The sequence below is a fragment of the Geotrypetes seraphini genome, chromosome 3 (genome assembly GCF_902459505.1).
Source record: "Geotrypetes seraphini chromosome 3, aGeoSer1.1, whole genome shotgun sequence".
Lineage (NCBI taxonomy): Eukaryota > Metazoa > Chordata > Amphibia > Gymnophiona > Dermophiidae > Geotrypetes > Geotrypetes seraphini.
The window spans coordinates 179,620,201-179,634,679 of NC_047086.1; the positions used below are offsets into that span (position 1 = coordinate 179,620,201).

At 46.9% G+C, this 14,479-nt stretch overlaps 1 protein-coding gene across 10 annotated transcripts in view; it reads left to right on the top strand.

Annotated features, from left to right (window-relative positions):
• Positions 1-14,479, top strand: part of SCAF8 (SR-related CTD associated factor 8) — a 784,204-nt gene that overhangs the window by 345,840 nt on the left and 423,885 nt on the right. For all 10 annotated transcript variants that reach the window (XR_004538795.1, XR_004538796.1, XM_033937892.1 and 7 more), the window contains one exon: positions 10,817-10,929. Coding sequence is in view for 8 of the 10 variants with exons in the window: in XM_033937892.1 (XP_033793783.1) it covers positions 10,817-10,929 (113 nt within the window). In the remaining 2 variants the exon portion in view is untranslated. The remainder of the gene's footprint in view (positions 1-10,816; positions 10,930-14,479) is intronic.

The following is a 14,479-nucleotide window of genomic DNA, read 5'->3' on the forward strand; positions in this document are numbered from 1 at the left end:
CAGGCCAGACAACTCAACGGAATTGGGACGGAGTATCCATTTTTGTTTACATTGTATAAGTTTCTTATGATCCCCACCATGTATACTAATGGGGATATAATCGATCACAAAACATTTAAGATCAGTGAAAACATGGTTGAAATTGGAGCAATGAGAAACCAAGGGGCTCCCAATTTTTGGCATGTAATGCAAGATTTGTGTTCGATCATTCGTGTATGTAGGTTTCTGGATGTTTTGCCCACATAACACTTCTGATAAGGAGAAATAATCACATAGACAACGTATTCAGTCTTGTAATCGGTGTGATGTCTAAATGAAAAAATTTTACCATATACAGGATTCTTGAAATCCTGAGATGCAATCATCAATCCACAGGTAATACAGTTATCACACAAACACGTTTCTGGACTATTCAGTAATAGTTACCATATTGGTCATTGGTAACTGAGCAGGACTTAAAAGTTATTTCAGGTTGCTGGCTCTTGCCAACATAATATGCACATTGTTGTCTTTAAATGCTGGATGAGTTTTCATAATGTTCCAATGTTGTCTGATATTTTTTGCCGCCACTTTCCCTCCCATCGAAAACTGTAATACACATGTTAATGTTGAATCATCATCAGAATGTTGTTGTTGTTTCTGTGTTAATAGCAAATATCTATCTTTATATTTAGAATGTTTGTAAGCATTAGCCAAAACAGCATTGGGATAATCTCATGCTGTCAGATTCTTCAAAAAGGATTTCTGTGTTTTAAAAATTGAATCAGATGAACAGATCCTTTTGTACCTCAGACAATGAGAATATAGGAGACCGTTCTTCAACTTCAGGATGACAACTGCTGTATTCCAACATAGTGTTTCTGTCAGTTGGTTTTTGAACACCTTAGTTTGAAATGAACGTGTCTGTAATGAAACACCAACATCTAAAAAACTGATGGTTTTTTTTGAAGTATTACAGAAAAATAGAATGTTGCTGTCACGAGAATTCAACCATTCTATAAAAAGAGCCAATCAGTGGTGCGCTCTTTCCATAACATAAAAATGTCATTGATATGATGGAGCTATAATGTTACATGTTGATAGTGACTGTACTCATACACCACACCGATTGCAAGACTGAATATGTTGTATGTGATTATTTGTCCTTTTCAGAAGTGTTATGTGGGCAAAACGTTCAGAAATCCTCATACACGGATGACCAAACACAAATCTTGCATCACACACCAAAAATTGGGAGCCCTCTTGGTTTCTCATTGCTCCGTTTATAACATGTTTTCACTGGAAGAGCGTCACCAGTGGGGTGCCGCAGGGCTCGATGCTTGGACCCGTGCTCTTCAACATCTTTATAAACGATCTGACATAGGTACGACGAACGAGGTGATTAAATTTGCGGACAATACGAAGTTATTCAGAGTAGTGAAGATCTGCAATGTGACATAATCAGGCTCGAGGAATGGGTATCGACATGGCAGATGAGGTTCAATGTGGATAAGTGTAAAGTAATGCATGTCAGTAACAAAAATCTCATGCATGAATACAGGATGTCCAGGGCGGTACTTGGAGAGACCTCCCAGGAAAGGGACTTAGGAATTCTGATTGACAATTCGATGAAGCCATCCGTGTAATGTGCAGCAGTGGCGAAAAGGGCGAACAGAATGTTAGGAATGATAAAGAAGGAGATCACAAACAGATCGGAGAAGGTTATCATGCCGCTGTACCGGGCCATGGTGCGCCCTCACCTGGAGTACTGCATATAGCACTGGTCACCATACATGAAGAAGGACATGGTATTACTCGAAAGGGCCCAGAAAAGAGCGACTAAGATGGTTAAGGGGTAGGAGGAGCTGCCATACAGTGAAAGATTAAAGAAACTGGGCCTCTTCTCCCTCGAACAGAGGAGATTGAGAGGGGACATGATTGAAACATTCAAGGTACTGAAGGGGATAGACTTAGTAGATAAGGACAGGTTGTTCATCCTCTCCAAGGTAGGGAGAACGAGATGGCACTCTCTAAAGTTGAAAGGGATAGATTCCGTACAAACGTAAGGAAGTTCTTCACCCAGAGAGTGGTAGAAAACTGGAACGCTCTTCCGGAGTCTGTCATAGGAGAAAACACCCTCCAGGGATTCAAGACAAAGTTAGACAAGTTCCTGCTGAAAAAGGACATATGCTGGTAGGGCTAGTCTCAGTTAGGACACTGGTCTTTGACCAAAGGACCGCCGCGTGAGCGGACTGCTGGGCATGATGGACCACTGGTCTGTCCCAGCAGCAGCAATTCTTATGTTCTTATGTTTTTGTGATTGATCATTTCCCCAAAAGTATAAGTGGCGGAGATCATGATAAGAAACTTATACAATGTGAACAAAAATGGATATTCCGTTGAGCCGTCTAGCCTAAATATCAACAGTCAATGGTTTGGTTTTTTGTTGCCATCACCTTGACATTTTCATTCAATAGTCTTTTCAGTGATGTCAGCATGATGTATTCATTCATGATTGGTAGCCTAGCAGTGCTAGAGTGTAACTGGGTGTTTAAATTTGTCCACGGCCACTTTCTAATGCGACACGAAGAAACTTTCGTCGTAAATTGAGCATACTGATAAGTAAGGCTTACAATATCGTGTATGCTATGATTGTAAAATAGACCTTGTCCGTTGCTTTCTTTTAATTCTCTATTTTTTGTTTTTCATAAAGTGTTACTGTGCCAGATAGAACAACACTAACAGCCATCTAATTTCCCTGAAGAAACTGTTGGTGAAACGGAGATACTCCGTAGGGACATAAGATAAGTGCTGTTATCCCAGGACAAGCAGGCAGCATATTCTCACATATGGGTGACATCACCGACGGAGTCCCGGTACAGACACTTGAAAAGTGAATCGCAACTTTAAATTTAGAAAGTTTGCAATCAGCCCGCACTGTATTAGTGCCTTCCCGCCCGACGTAGGTGCGCGGTCCCTTCAGTTTCTTAGTTTCTGCGGAGCTAATAAGTCACGTTCAATGTTCATTGGCAATTTTTTTTCTATTTCGCTGCCTTCCCACTCTCGTGGTTTGTGACTTCTTGTCACTTTTTGCTTTTCCATTTTTCTTGTAAAAAAAAAACCAAAAACCAAAACCATGAGGAAAATCTATTTTTCTTTTTCTTTTGCCGTTGTGGGTTTTCTGCCCGGTGGGCCCTTCTGAATTCCTCTCAACATCGAATTCGATTTTTCAACGGTGGTTTTTCCGTCCATGTCCCACCCGCCGACAGGTTTCAAAAAAATGCGGTTGCTGTGCTCGCCATCTCCATCACCATCACCAACCCTCACCACTGGTGCCTCCAGTGTCTGGGGCCCGAGCACTGTTCTGAAACTTGTTCTCGCTTCTCTTCTCTCCAGAAGCGCACATTGAAGAACCGGTTGCTTCAGCAAAAACAGCTTTTCGGCATCGCAATGGAAGTGGAGCTGACTTCATCTCCTACACCACCCGCCCCAACCACGACCACACTGACCAAGACGACACTGAGATCTTCAACTAAAATGGATCCTCCAACTTTAACTCCAGTGTCGCAGTTCACCATGTCTCTGCGTAAGCTGGCTAAGAATTCTTCCACTACCCCCTCCGGGACGCAGGTCAAAGCTGCAGTGAGCCAAGTCCTGCTGACCTCAAGTAAGTCCCATAAGCGCACAGCTCCAGTATCAGTGAGTGCCTCTTCTTCAGCCTCATTATTCCCGGACCATGTTGAAAAGCCACCTGTACCGGCCAAAAAGAAGCAAACGGTACCAGCGCTCTCCCTAAAGCAGAAGATTGACAACCTGCTTCGGGAGAAATTAGGAGAGCATTTTCACCTCTTGGTGCTGTCCCAGCTTTTGCCGATCTTGGCACAGACTCTCCAGGAACTAGTCTGGTCTGAGTTGTTCACGGCACCGACCACTCCTGTTATTGCTACTCCACCAGTGCGGACACCCTCGACACAGGAGTTGAGCATTCCACCACTTTGGCACCGGTCCTCCTCAGCTACGTCTCAGGAGGCTACTCCGTCACGGTTAGGGAAAGTCTCCCGTAAGTCTAAAAACCTGGACCCCTTGACACTGAGCCGTCAACACTGATCCCACCATTCATCTTCTCTGTTAAGAGATTCTGATGTATTGGGGGATTCTGATCCAGAGATGCCATCTACTACGGAAGAGGATACTTCTGCTTCTGGTTCACCTTGACGTTCACCTACCAGAGCCTCTGCTTCTTCAGACAAACTTTCCGTCTCCAGATTTATGTGCCAGATGGCAAAAGACCTGGATATTTCTTTAGATTCCAAATACAGTAAAGAATATTTGGAAACTCTTGACTATGCCATCCTTAGAGAGACTTTCTATAAAAACCTTGAGAATCCCCTTTTCATGCCATTGGCCCCCAAAAGGTTGGAATCTCTTTACAAAGTGGTCCCATTGCCCGGTTTTGATAAGCCTCAATTGCCCTATGAGTCCCTAGTGATCGAGTCTACCTTGATAAAATCTTCGGGGGCAAGTGTGTATGCGTCCGTTCCTCCTGGTAGAGAGGGCAGGACAATGGCCAAGTTTGGCAGGCTCCTCTACCAAAACTCAATGTTGGCGGACAGGGCCGGAAATGACACTTTTTTCTTTTCCTGCTATTTGAAACATCTCGTCAAACAATTTTCATCGTTTCATAAATACATCCCTGCCTGTAAAGCCAAGCATTTTCAGTATCTTGTCTCAACTATCCTACAGCTTCGTAAATACATGGTGAGATCCGTGTATGACGCTTTTGAACTCACCTCTCGAGCAGCAGCTATGTCGGTGGCGATGAGATGTCTTGTATGGTTGCATTTTTCAGACCTCAATGTTAACCACCAAGACCGTCTGGCCAATGCTCCATGCCTTGGTGATGAGCTGTTTGGAGCCTCTACTGCCACTGCCACACAAAAGCTGTCTGCTCATGAATCCAAGTGGGATGTGCTGGTGAAGCCTAAGAAGAAGCTTGCTTCTGCTCGCCCTTTTAAGCCTGCCTCTTCTTACCAGCACAGATATACTGCAAAGACTGCTGCCCCTGCTACTCCTCCACCTCTTAGACAGCGGCAGCTGCCATGTCAACAACTCAAGCAACCAGCTGCTCCTCAAAAGCCTGCTTAGCCTTTTTGACATGTTTTTTCAGAGCATAACCACCATTCCTCTGCTCCTTCCTCTGCTCCTACCTCTGCCTCAGCTGATAGGGGGATGACTTCAGATTTACAATACTCCCCCAATATTCGCGGGGGTTCCGTTCCAGGTACCCCTGTGAATCTTGAAAAACCGCAAATACGGTTTTTCGTGGGGGAGACGAGGGAGGGCAGCGAGAGAGGCAGGAGAGAGCAGCCGGAGTGCCGGCGAGTGCAGGAAATCACTTGCTTTATGCTCCAACCGCCTCTTCCTGCACTGAATCGGGCCTTACCAATCAGTAGCTGCTTAATAACTGGAGGAAACACTGATGAAGTCCGAGCTGGCTTTGTTACCCCCTGCTTCTTTGCAAGATGAGTGGACACACTTAAGCTAAGTCTGAGTTTATTCAGGGAGTTGGCTGGTGGGGGGGTTCTCAGAGTGGTTCTTCTGATTTATTTCACTTGTGTGATTATTATTTACATCACTGTTGAATTGTCACTATTTTGGTTAAGCAAACGTGCGGTATCCTATGATCAGGGATCTCAAAGTCCCTCCTTGAGGGCCGCAATCCAGTCGGGTTGTCAGGATTTACCCATTGAAAGCAGAGCATGCACATAGATCTCATGCATATTCATTGAGGAAATCCTGAGAACCCTACTGGATTGCAGCCCTCAAGGAGGGACTGAGACCCCTGCCTATGATGGTGTGCAGGCAGAGGTTTGCTTACCTTTGCCGTGTTATGTAAAGCGCTGGAGAATTTCTCCCTTCGCTGACCTCTCACACTGAGGATACCCTGTTTCACAAATATTTTCATAATTTAATGAATCTCACGGTTTCGTGTTGTTCCACACAGGTTTGATAATCATTAGATTACCACTCTCAGAACTCTTTGACTATTGTTCTGCCTTTTGGTCTGTGCCCCCTCCCAGTCCAACATTTCTCCCTCCTTTCCATTAGTCCAACATTTTTTTCTCTCTCTCCTGCATGCTTCTGCTCTGGTCCTCCTTCCCTCCCCCAACCAACATCTCTCTCTCCCTCTATGAATCTATCTGTTCACTTTCTGCCCTCTCCCCCTTCCCCAGTGTAACATTTCTCCTTTCTGCCCTCCCCATTCATCTCGCCCTCTCCATGAGTCCAACACTTTCTGCCTCCTGCAAGCTTTCTCTCTCTTTCCTTGCCTCTTCCCTCGAGTGGCATCCCTCTTTCCCACCCACAAACCCAACAAGCTCTCTCCCAATGCACCATCTCACCCTCCCCTCCAGTGTGTAGCACCTTTCCTTTCCCTCCCTTTCTGCCAGGTCCAGCAGCAACTCTTCTCCCATCCTTTTACCTCCCCCCCTGTCCAGCAGTACCACTTCCCTCCTCCTCCTGCCCAGCAATACCCATTCTCCCTTCCCTGCTCCCCCTGTCCAGCAGTACCCCTTCTCCCTTCCTTTTATCTCCCCATATGCCCGGCAATACCCCCTTCTCCCTTCCCTGCTCCCCCGTCCAGCAGTACCCCTTCTCCCCTGTCCAGCAGCACCTCTTCTCCCTTCCTTTTACCTCCCCCCATGTCCAGCAGTACCCCTACCCTGCTCCCCCTGTCCAGCAGTACCCCTTCTCCCTTCCCTGCTCCCCCTGTCCATTCTGTAGCCTAGCAGCAGCAGCTCACTGTGTACTTTTAACTTAGTCACACAGTTGCTGCTAGCATTGGTTTAGCTTTAGCCGCAGTTTCATCAGGCAGCCTCGTGGCTTTTGCTAGGCCGGTTCGCCTCGCATCATTAAAGTGGGCTGGCCTAGCAAAGGCCCTGTAGCTGCCTGATGAAACTGCGGCTAAACCAAAGCTAACGGCAGCTGTGTGAATAAGTTAAAATCACACTGAGCTGCAGCTGCTGGTCCAGGGGTGAGAAGAAGAGGAGTCCCTGCAGCGTATCGTCAGCAGAAGGCAGGAAGTCAGCTGATGCTGGCGATCAGGGCAGAAGGCAGGAAGTCAGCTGGTGCCGGCGATCAGGGCAGAAGGCAGGAAGTCAGCTGACACTGACACCGGTGATCGGGGCAGAAGGCAGGAAGGCAGGAAGTCAGCTGATGCTGACGCCGGCGATCAGGGCAGAAATCAGGAAGTCAGCTGATGCTGGCGTTGTTGATCGGCAGCAGAAGGTGCTTCTGAGATCGTGTACAGACCGCAGGCCGCAAAATAGTACCTGGAGGGCCGTGAGTTTGAGACCACTGGTGTAATGTATGCGGGATCATTCCCCGTTCCCCACCTTATTTTTATTGTGTTCCAGTGGAGCTCGATTGCTTTGGGATGTAATTGAAAGGGGTCACTGGGCTCCACCTCTAAGTGAGAGGTGCTCAAAGCTATAAGTATTCATACTTCTGCAAGTCTAGTTCATAGGAACGGATTGATCACCATATGTACAGACTACTAAGGATTAACAGAAAGAAGATTATCTAAGTAAGAACTTAATCTTTCATTAAAACAAATATATGAAAATATTTTTTTACTCAAAGAATATTTAAGCTCTGGTAGTCTTTGCCAGATGATGTGTTTACATTAGTTCTCGTAACTGGATTTAAGAAAGATTTGACTAAGATCCTGAAGGAAAATTGCATAGTCTGCTATTGAGACAGACGGGGAAAACGGTTGTTTGCCTTAGGTTTCTGCCAGGTACTTGTGACCTTGATTGGCCACTGTGGAAATAGGATACTGGTCTAGATGCACTGTTGGTCTGACCCAATATGGTTATTATGTTCTTATAAAAGCAAGGCGAAAAGTTATAGCCATTTTCAACAGTGGTTTTGATTAAAAAATCAGTACAGTAGTGTTCCTCTTGAGATTTTGGGTTAATAGCCATTTTGCAGCTATTTGAAGGGGGTACTTACATGATGGGATTTTTGAGAAGCCAGAGGATGTGGTAAGAGCGGATAGCGTAGCTGATTTTAAGAAAGGTTTGAACAAGTTCCTGGAGGAAAAGTCCATAGTTTGCTATGGAGAAAGACACGGGGGAAAGCCACTGCTTGCCCTGTATCGGTAGCATGGAATATTGCTACACCTTGGGTTTTGGCCAGGTACTAGTGACCTGGATTAGCCACTGTGTGAACAGGCTACTGGGCTTGATGGACCATTGGTCTGACTCAGTAAAGCTATTCTTATGTTCTTAAGTATTGCAGTGTTATTAAAAATTCCTCCGATACCCAATAAGTATATTGGGAGGGCACAACTGAGACTAAGTAATAACTAAAGATAATTCAAATATTGTGTTGCGTCCTCAGTTAACACAGTTCAAAATCAGGACAAACCTGTAATACTGAGCTGCTGAAAGTATAACCCAGCAAGCAGGGTGTAACATCCCTTAACCCAGTAATAATTGTGCAAAAAAACTGTGCAGAAACAACACAAAATTTAATTTAGTTTAATATCCGTTGTGATCTCTCCAATATACTGTGTGCAATAAGATTGCTACAATGAGGTTCAACTCTCAAAAAGAAATATAATTATCCTCCTTCAATGGCTGAAAAAGCATATAATAAATCATACTTTTAAAAGCAAAAAAGGTAAACTTATCTTCCAATAGTCGCTAGTAGTCCATTGTTCATGCTGATATAATGTCCAGTATTTGGGTATTGCATCTACTCATGGACGTACTTTACAGATTGTACAAAATTCTGCTACTTGTATGTTGATGGGAGTATCAAAGTTTGATCATATAGCTCCCATACTAAAGAAGCTTCATTGGCTCCCAGTACAATTTCGTGTACAGTATAAGATCTTGAAATTGGTCCATCAGGTGATATACAGTAACCTGCCTGATTATTTCAATGAATTTGGGTGTTCATTGAGATCAGAGAGTGTTGTTAGAAGTGGGACAGAGGGGAGAGATACATTGTTTCTACAGCAAAATCCTCTTTTTCAGTGACTGGGCCAGGTTTTTGTAACAGCTTGCCTGGGAATTTGTTTTTGTGAAAATATGTTAGAGTTTAGGAAGTAAAACAAAGGAAAACTTCAGAAATACGTACAATGATGCAGGCTACGTTTGTTAAAAATGGTTAAAAATAGCACCTTAAAATACACCAAGGGACCCGACACGGTCTGTGTTTCGGAAAACACGCTTTCATCAGGGGTCCTAACAAATCAAAAAATAATAATCATCAAAACTCATATCTAATATAATAAAGAGCTAGCCGCGCATGCGCACTCCTATTTGCGTGTTCTGTGCGCATGTAGGTCTGTGGCCGAAGGAGTACGCATGCGCGCTAATACGTCACCAGCCGATCGCCTCCACAAGACGGACCGCAGCCAGACGACGATCTCCGTTTCTCCTTTGCCGCCCACCCCCTTCTCTTCCCGCGGTTCCGAATGGCGATTCCAGCAGCGTGTGCATCAGTCTTCACACGCTGCTTCGGGCCCTTCTACTGCCCTGATTTGCTCTGCCGCGTCTCTGATGATGTCATCAGGAACGTGCCAGAGTAAATCAGGGCAGTAGAAGGACCCGAAGTAGCGTGTGGAGACTGATGCAAGCGCTGCTGGAATCACCACGTTTGTAGTCCAGACCGCGGGAAGGGAAAGGGGGGGGTAGAGGAAACGCTAATTCTGCTGCACAGGGAACTGGTGGGGGGGAGGGAATGCTGCTTTGGACGGACAGACAAAGAGAGGAAGGGAAACACAAAGAAAATAAGAAAGACACAGGGGCAGGTGCACAGGGAACTGGTGTAGGGGGAGGGGGATGGAATGCTGCTTTGGACAGACAGACAGAGGGAGGAAGGGAGACAGAAAGAAAAGAAGAAAGACACAGGGGCAAGAAGGAGGAGGAGGGATAAAAAAGGAAGGGATGCCTACTGCTGGACAGGGGGAGAAGGAAAAAGATGCTGATGGACAGGGGGGGGGGTGAAGAAAAAGGAACGGAGGCCTAATGTTGGACAGGGGAGAAGGAAAGAGGTGCTGATGGACAGGGGGAAAGTAAAACAAAGGGAGAAGGGCTGCTGCTGCATAAGGAGAGCAGTGAAGGGGTGGTGGTGGACACAGGGGAGGTAAAAGGAAGGGAAAATGGACAGAGGGAGCAGGCAAGGGGTGGTGATGGACAGCCAAGGAAAAAGAAAGGCAGAAAGAAAGAAAGCGGCTAAGGAGAGAGAGAGAAAGAAATAAAGACAGACACACACACATATGTTCTAGCACCCGTTAATGTAACGGGCTTAAAGACTAGTTGATACATAATAACAAAGGATATGTGCTATATATATTATCGATATAAGAGATGTGCATGAAGAAGAAAAGCTTTAGACTGAAACATCCAAATTTAGAATATACATAATGCAAACTATGATAAAAAAAATAAAATGATCAATGTGTTTAGGAAGCAATTATAAACATACTTTTTTTTCCAGGCATTCAATTCAATTGAATTGAGATGTTTTTCTGTAATTATGATTTTGTTCAGCTTGGCTATTGGTCTTTGAGTTGGAACTGTTTATTTTAAATATTTCTGTATGTTTATTTTAAATATGTCTGTCTATTTCAAAGATTTTGGATGTTTTTATTGTAAGCCGCCTAGATTTTAGGCGGATAATAAATATTTGAAATAAATAAAATATTTCTGTACCCATCTTATTTTGGTTAATTTTTCCCCATAAATATTAAACCATAAAGGAATGATATTGTACGTTTCTGTGTACATCTGATTTTATTTTGTATGTCCTTTTCCATACCCAGGATATGGAAATAGATGAAGGACAAGATATAACCGAAGAAGAGCTCTTTGAACAAGAAGAAAAGAAATCGGTAGTTGGTTCAAGGTCAAGGACACACTCAAGATCCCGATCAAGGTTTTGACATTTCATTTGTTTGTTCTTACAAAGAAGTATGTTTTATTTGAAGAAGCTGTTGTCTATATTAATTATTAGTGCTGCATTTTGATTAAAAAGTTTAATTGCACTTAATCACACAATTAAAATAATTAATTTTATTTATTTATTTTCCACTGCAGCTTCTTGAGACTCTGGTCAAGTCACTTAACTGTCCATTGACCCAGGTACAAAATAAATACCTGTATATAATATGTAAACCCCCTTGGTTATAACTACAGAAAGGCAATATATCAAATCCCATATCCCTTTCCTTCCCTAATGGACTGATAATCTTCCTCCCACCCCCAGATCTTTCCTCCTCTTCTTTCAGAACCATTATCTTTCTCTCTTCTCTCCATCACCTGATTCGTGATAGAAGGTTGGTGGTGAGTAGCACTAAGCTCTTCTTGTGGCTGCTGGAGAGTACCACTTCAATTATAGCTTCCACCAGTGGACCTCCACCCCCGGTATTTGTCTTCCTTCTCAATCCTCTCCCTTCCCCTCAGCCCTGCTGGTGTACCTTAAAGGTGGTCTTCTGTTGGTTCCAGGCAGCGTTCCACATGTGCTGCCTGTAGCCTGGTCTGAAGCTTTCCCTTTTACGAAGTGATGTCAGAGGAGGCAGGAAGGGCCAGAGGGAAAGCTTCAAACCAGTCCAGAGGCAGTCTTTGTGCAATGCTGTTGCTGCAGCTGCTGGGACCAACAGAATACCACCTTTAAAGTGTGCCGCCAGCTGTTGCGCACAGCTCTAAACGGCTGGAAGGACATGTGGTTACTTATTCCCATGAGCCTCCAAATAATAGAACGGCCCAAGGCTTAAATTCAGCAATTTCTGTATTTTTCTTGCCAAAAAAACCCAGAACTTGACCACTAACAGTGCTGTGGAGAATGCCTGTAATCCTTTACAATTCAAAATATTCCACTTCAGCTTCACACAGGACAAAATAATCAATTTGTAATGCCCACAGCTTGAGGAAAAAAAAATCCCTTGTCTCTAGGGAAAACTGGAACAGCTTTAGCAGAGGTCTCTCCCTTCTCCCTCTGCTGCAAGCAGGGCTTTACAACTCTCTCTCCCAGGAAGCATTAGAGCTTATCATTCAAAATAAACAAAACAAACAGCTGCACATTTCTGTTTGCATGCCGGCCGACAAATTCAGTAAAGGCCTGCATGCAAATGAGGATGATCGTTAACACGCTCTCTACCCACAGCCAGAGCTGGGTTTTAAAGTGAGCCTGCACTGCGTAGAACGGCGGCAGAGAGCAGGAGAGTCCGGGAGAAGGCAAGAGAGATCTGCCCGACGCCCCCCAGGCCCCAATCTCGCCTGCCCTGATCTCTCCCTTGCCCCCCTTCCCGGCACGGCGCTTGCGGCAAGGCCCAGCCACCCCTGGCACCAAAAAGTTGGGAGCAGGAGGGGTGCTCAGTCCCTCTTGCTCTTAGGCTTCCCAGTCCCCCCCCTATCGGCCCAGGCGGTCGGGCCCAGCCCACCCACCCCGGTACCTTTGAAATAGTTGAGAGCAGGAGGGGTGCCTGGTCCCTCCTGCTGCTATGCCAATCTTCGGGAGTCTTTGAAAGGTTTTCTTGAAAGATCCCAGATAAATAATGTTACAATAGTCCAGCATGCTTAGACTAGAAGATTGCACCAGTAGACAGAATGATACTGCATCAAAGTATTTTTTGATGGTTCTCAGTTTCCATAATGTTGAGATGCATTTTCTAGTCAATAAGTCCATGTGAGCATCTAAAGTGAGATATCGGTCGAGAGTCACTCCCAATGTTTAGATGTATGTTTAAATACTAATGTGTTTGAAACTCATTAATCAATTTGTAATAAAATATGTCCACAAAGGATCATAAATAGTGAACTTCAAAAGTAAAATGCAAATAGAAATATATTTAAAACTATAAATGAAATGCCCATAAAAATAAGATTAAAAAAAAAGAAGAGCACATATTATAAAAAAACATTGCCGTCTACCGTATTTTCGCGGATATAACGCGCACCTGTGTAAAACGCGCACAGGGGTATAGCGCGCAGAAATCACGATGATATGTACCAAAACTTTTCTATACCGCGCTCAGGCATATAACGCGCATGATGCCCGACGCTCCTTTCGCCCGCCCTGACTTTCCGTGCGCTGTCCCGACTCTCCGTTCACCCCCCTGACTTCCGTGCACTGCCCTGACTTTCCATGCGCTGTCCCGACTCTCCGTTCACCCCCCCTGACTTTCCGTGCACTGTCCCCCCTTGAAGTCCTGTCCCCCCTTGAAGGTCTGTCCCCATCCTGAAAGCCTGATGCCCCCCCCGACGTCCGATACATCCCCCCCCCGGCAGGACCACTCGCACCCTCACCCCGAAGGACCGCCGACTCCCCAACAATATCGGGCCAGGAGGGAGCCCAAACCCTCCTGGCCACGGCGACCCCCTAACCCCACCCCGCACTACATTACGGGCAGGAGGGATCCCAGGCCCTCCTGCCCTCGACGCAAACCCCCCCCCCCCAACGACCGCCCCCCCCCTAAGAACCTCCGCCCGTCCCCCAGCCGACCCGCGACCCCCCTGGCCGACCCCCACGACACCCCCCACCCGCCTTCCCCGTACCTTTGTGTAGTTGGGCCAGAAGGGAGCCCAAACCCTCCTGGCCACGGCGACCCCCTAACCCCACCCCGCACCACATTACGGGCAGGAGGGATCCCAGGCCCTCCTGCCCTCGACGCAAACCCCCTCCCCCCAACGACCGCCCCCCCCAAGAACCTCCGCCCGTCCCCCAGCCGACCCGCGACCCCCCTGGCCGACCCCCACGACCCCCCCCCCCCCCCTTCCCCGTACCTTTGGAAGTTGGCCGGACAGACGGGAGCCAAACCCGCCTGTCCGGCAGGCAGCCAACGAAGGAATGAGGCCGGATTGGCCCATCCGTCCTAAAGCTCCGCCTACTGGTGGGGCCTAAGGCGCGTGGGCCAATCAGAATAGGCCCTGGAGCCTTAGGTCCCACCTGGGGGCGCGGCCTGAGGCACATGGGCCAAACCCGACCATGTGTCTCAGGCCGCGCCCCCAGGTGGGACCTAAGGCTCCAGGGCCTATTCTGATTGGCCCACGCGCCTTAGGCCCCACCAGTAGGCGGAGCTTTAGGACGGATGGGCCAATCCGGCCTCATTTCTTCGTTGGCTTCCTGCCGGACAGGCGGGTTTGGCTCCCGTCTGTCCGGCCAACTTCCAAAGGTACGGGGAAGGGGGGTGGGGGGGTCGTGGGGGTCGGCCAGGGGGGGCGCGGGTCGGCTGGGGGGGCGGTCGGAGGTTATTGGGGGGGGGGCGGTCGTTGGAGGGAGGGGGTTTGCGTCGAGGGCAGGAGGGCCTGGGATCCCTCCTGCCCGTAATGTAGTGCGGGGTGGGGTTAGGGGGTCGCGTGGCCAGGAGGGTTTGGGCTCCCTTCTGGCCCAACTACACAAAGGTACGAGGAAGGCGGGTGGGGGTGTCGTGGGGGTCGGCCAGGGGGGTCGCGGGTCGGCTGGGGGACGGGCGGAGGTTCTTGGGGGG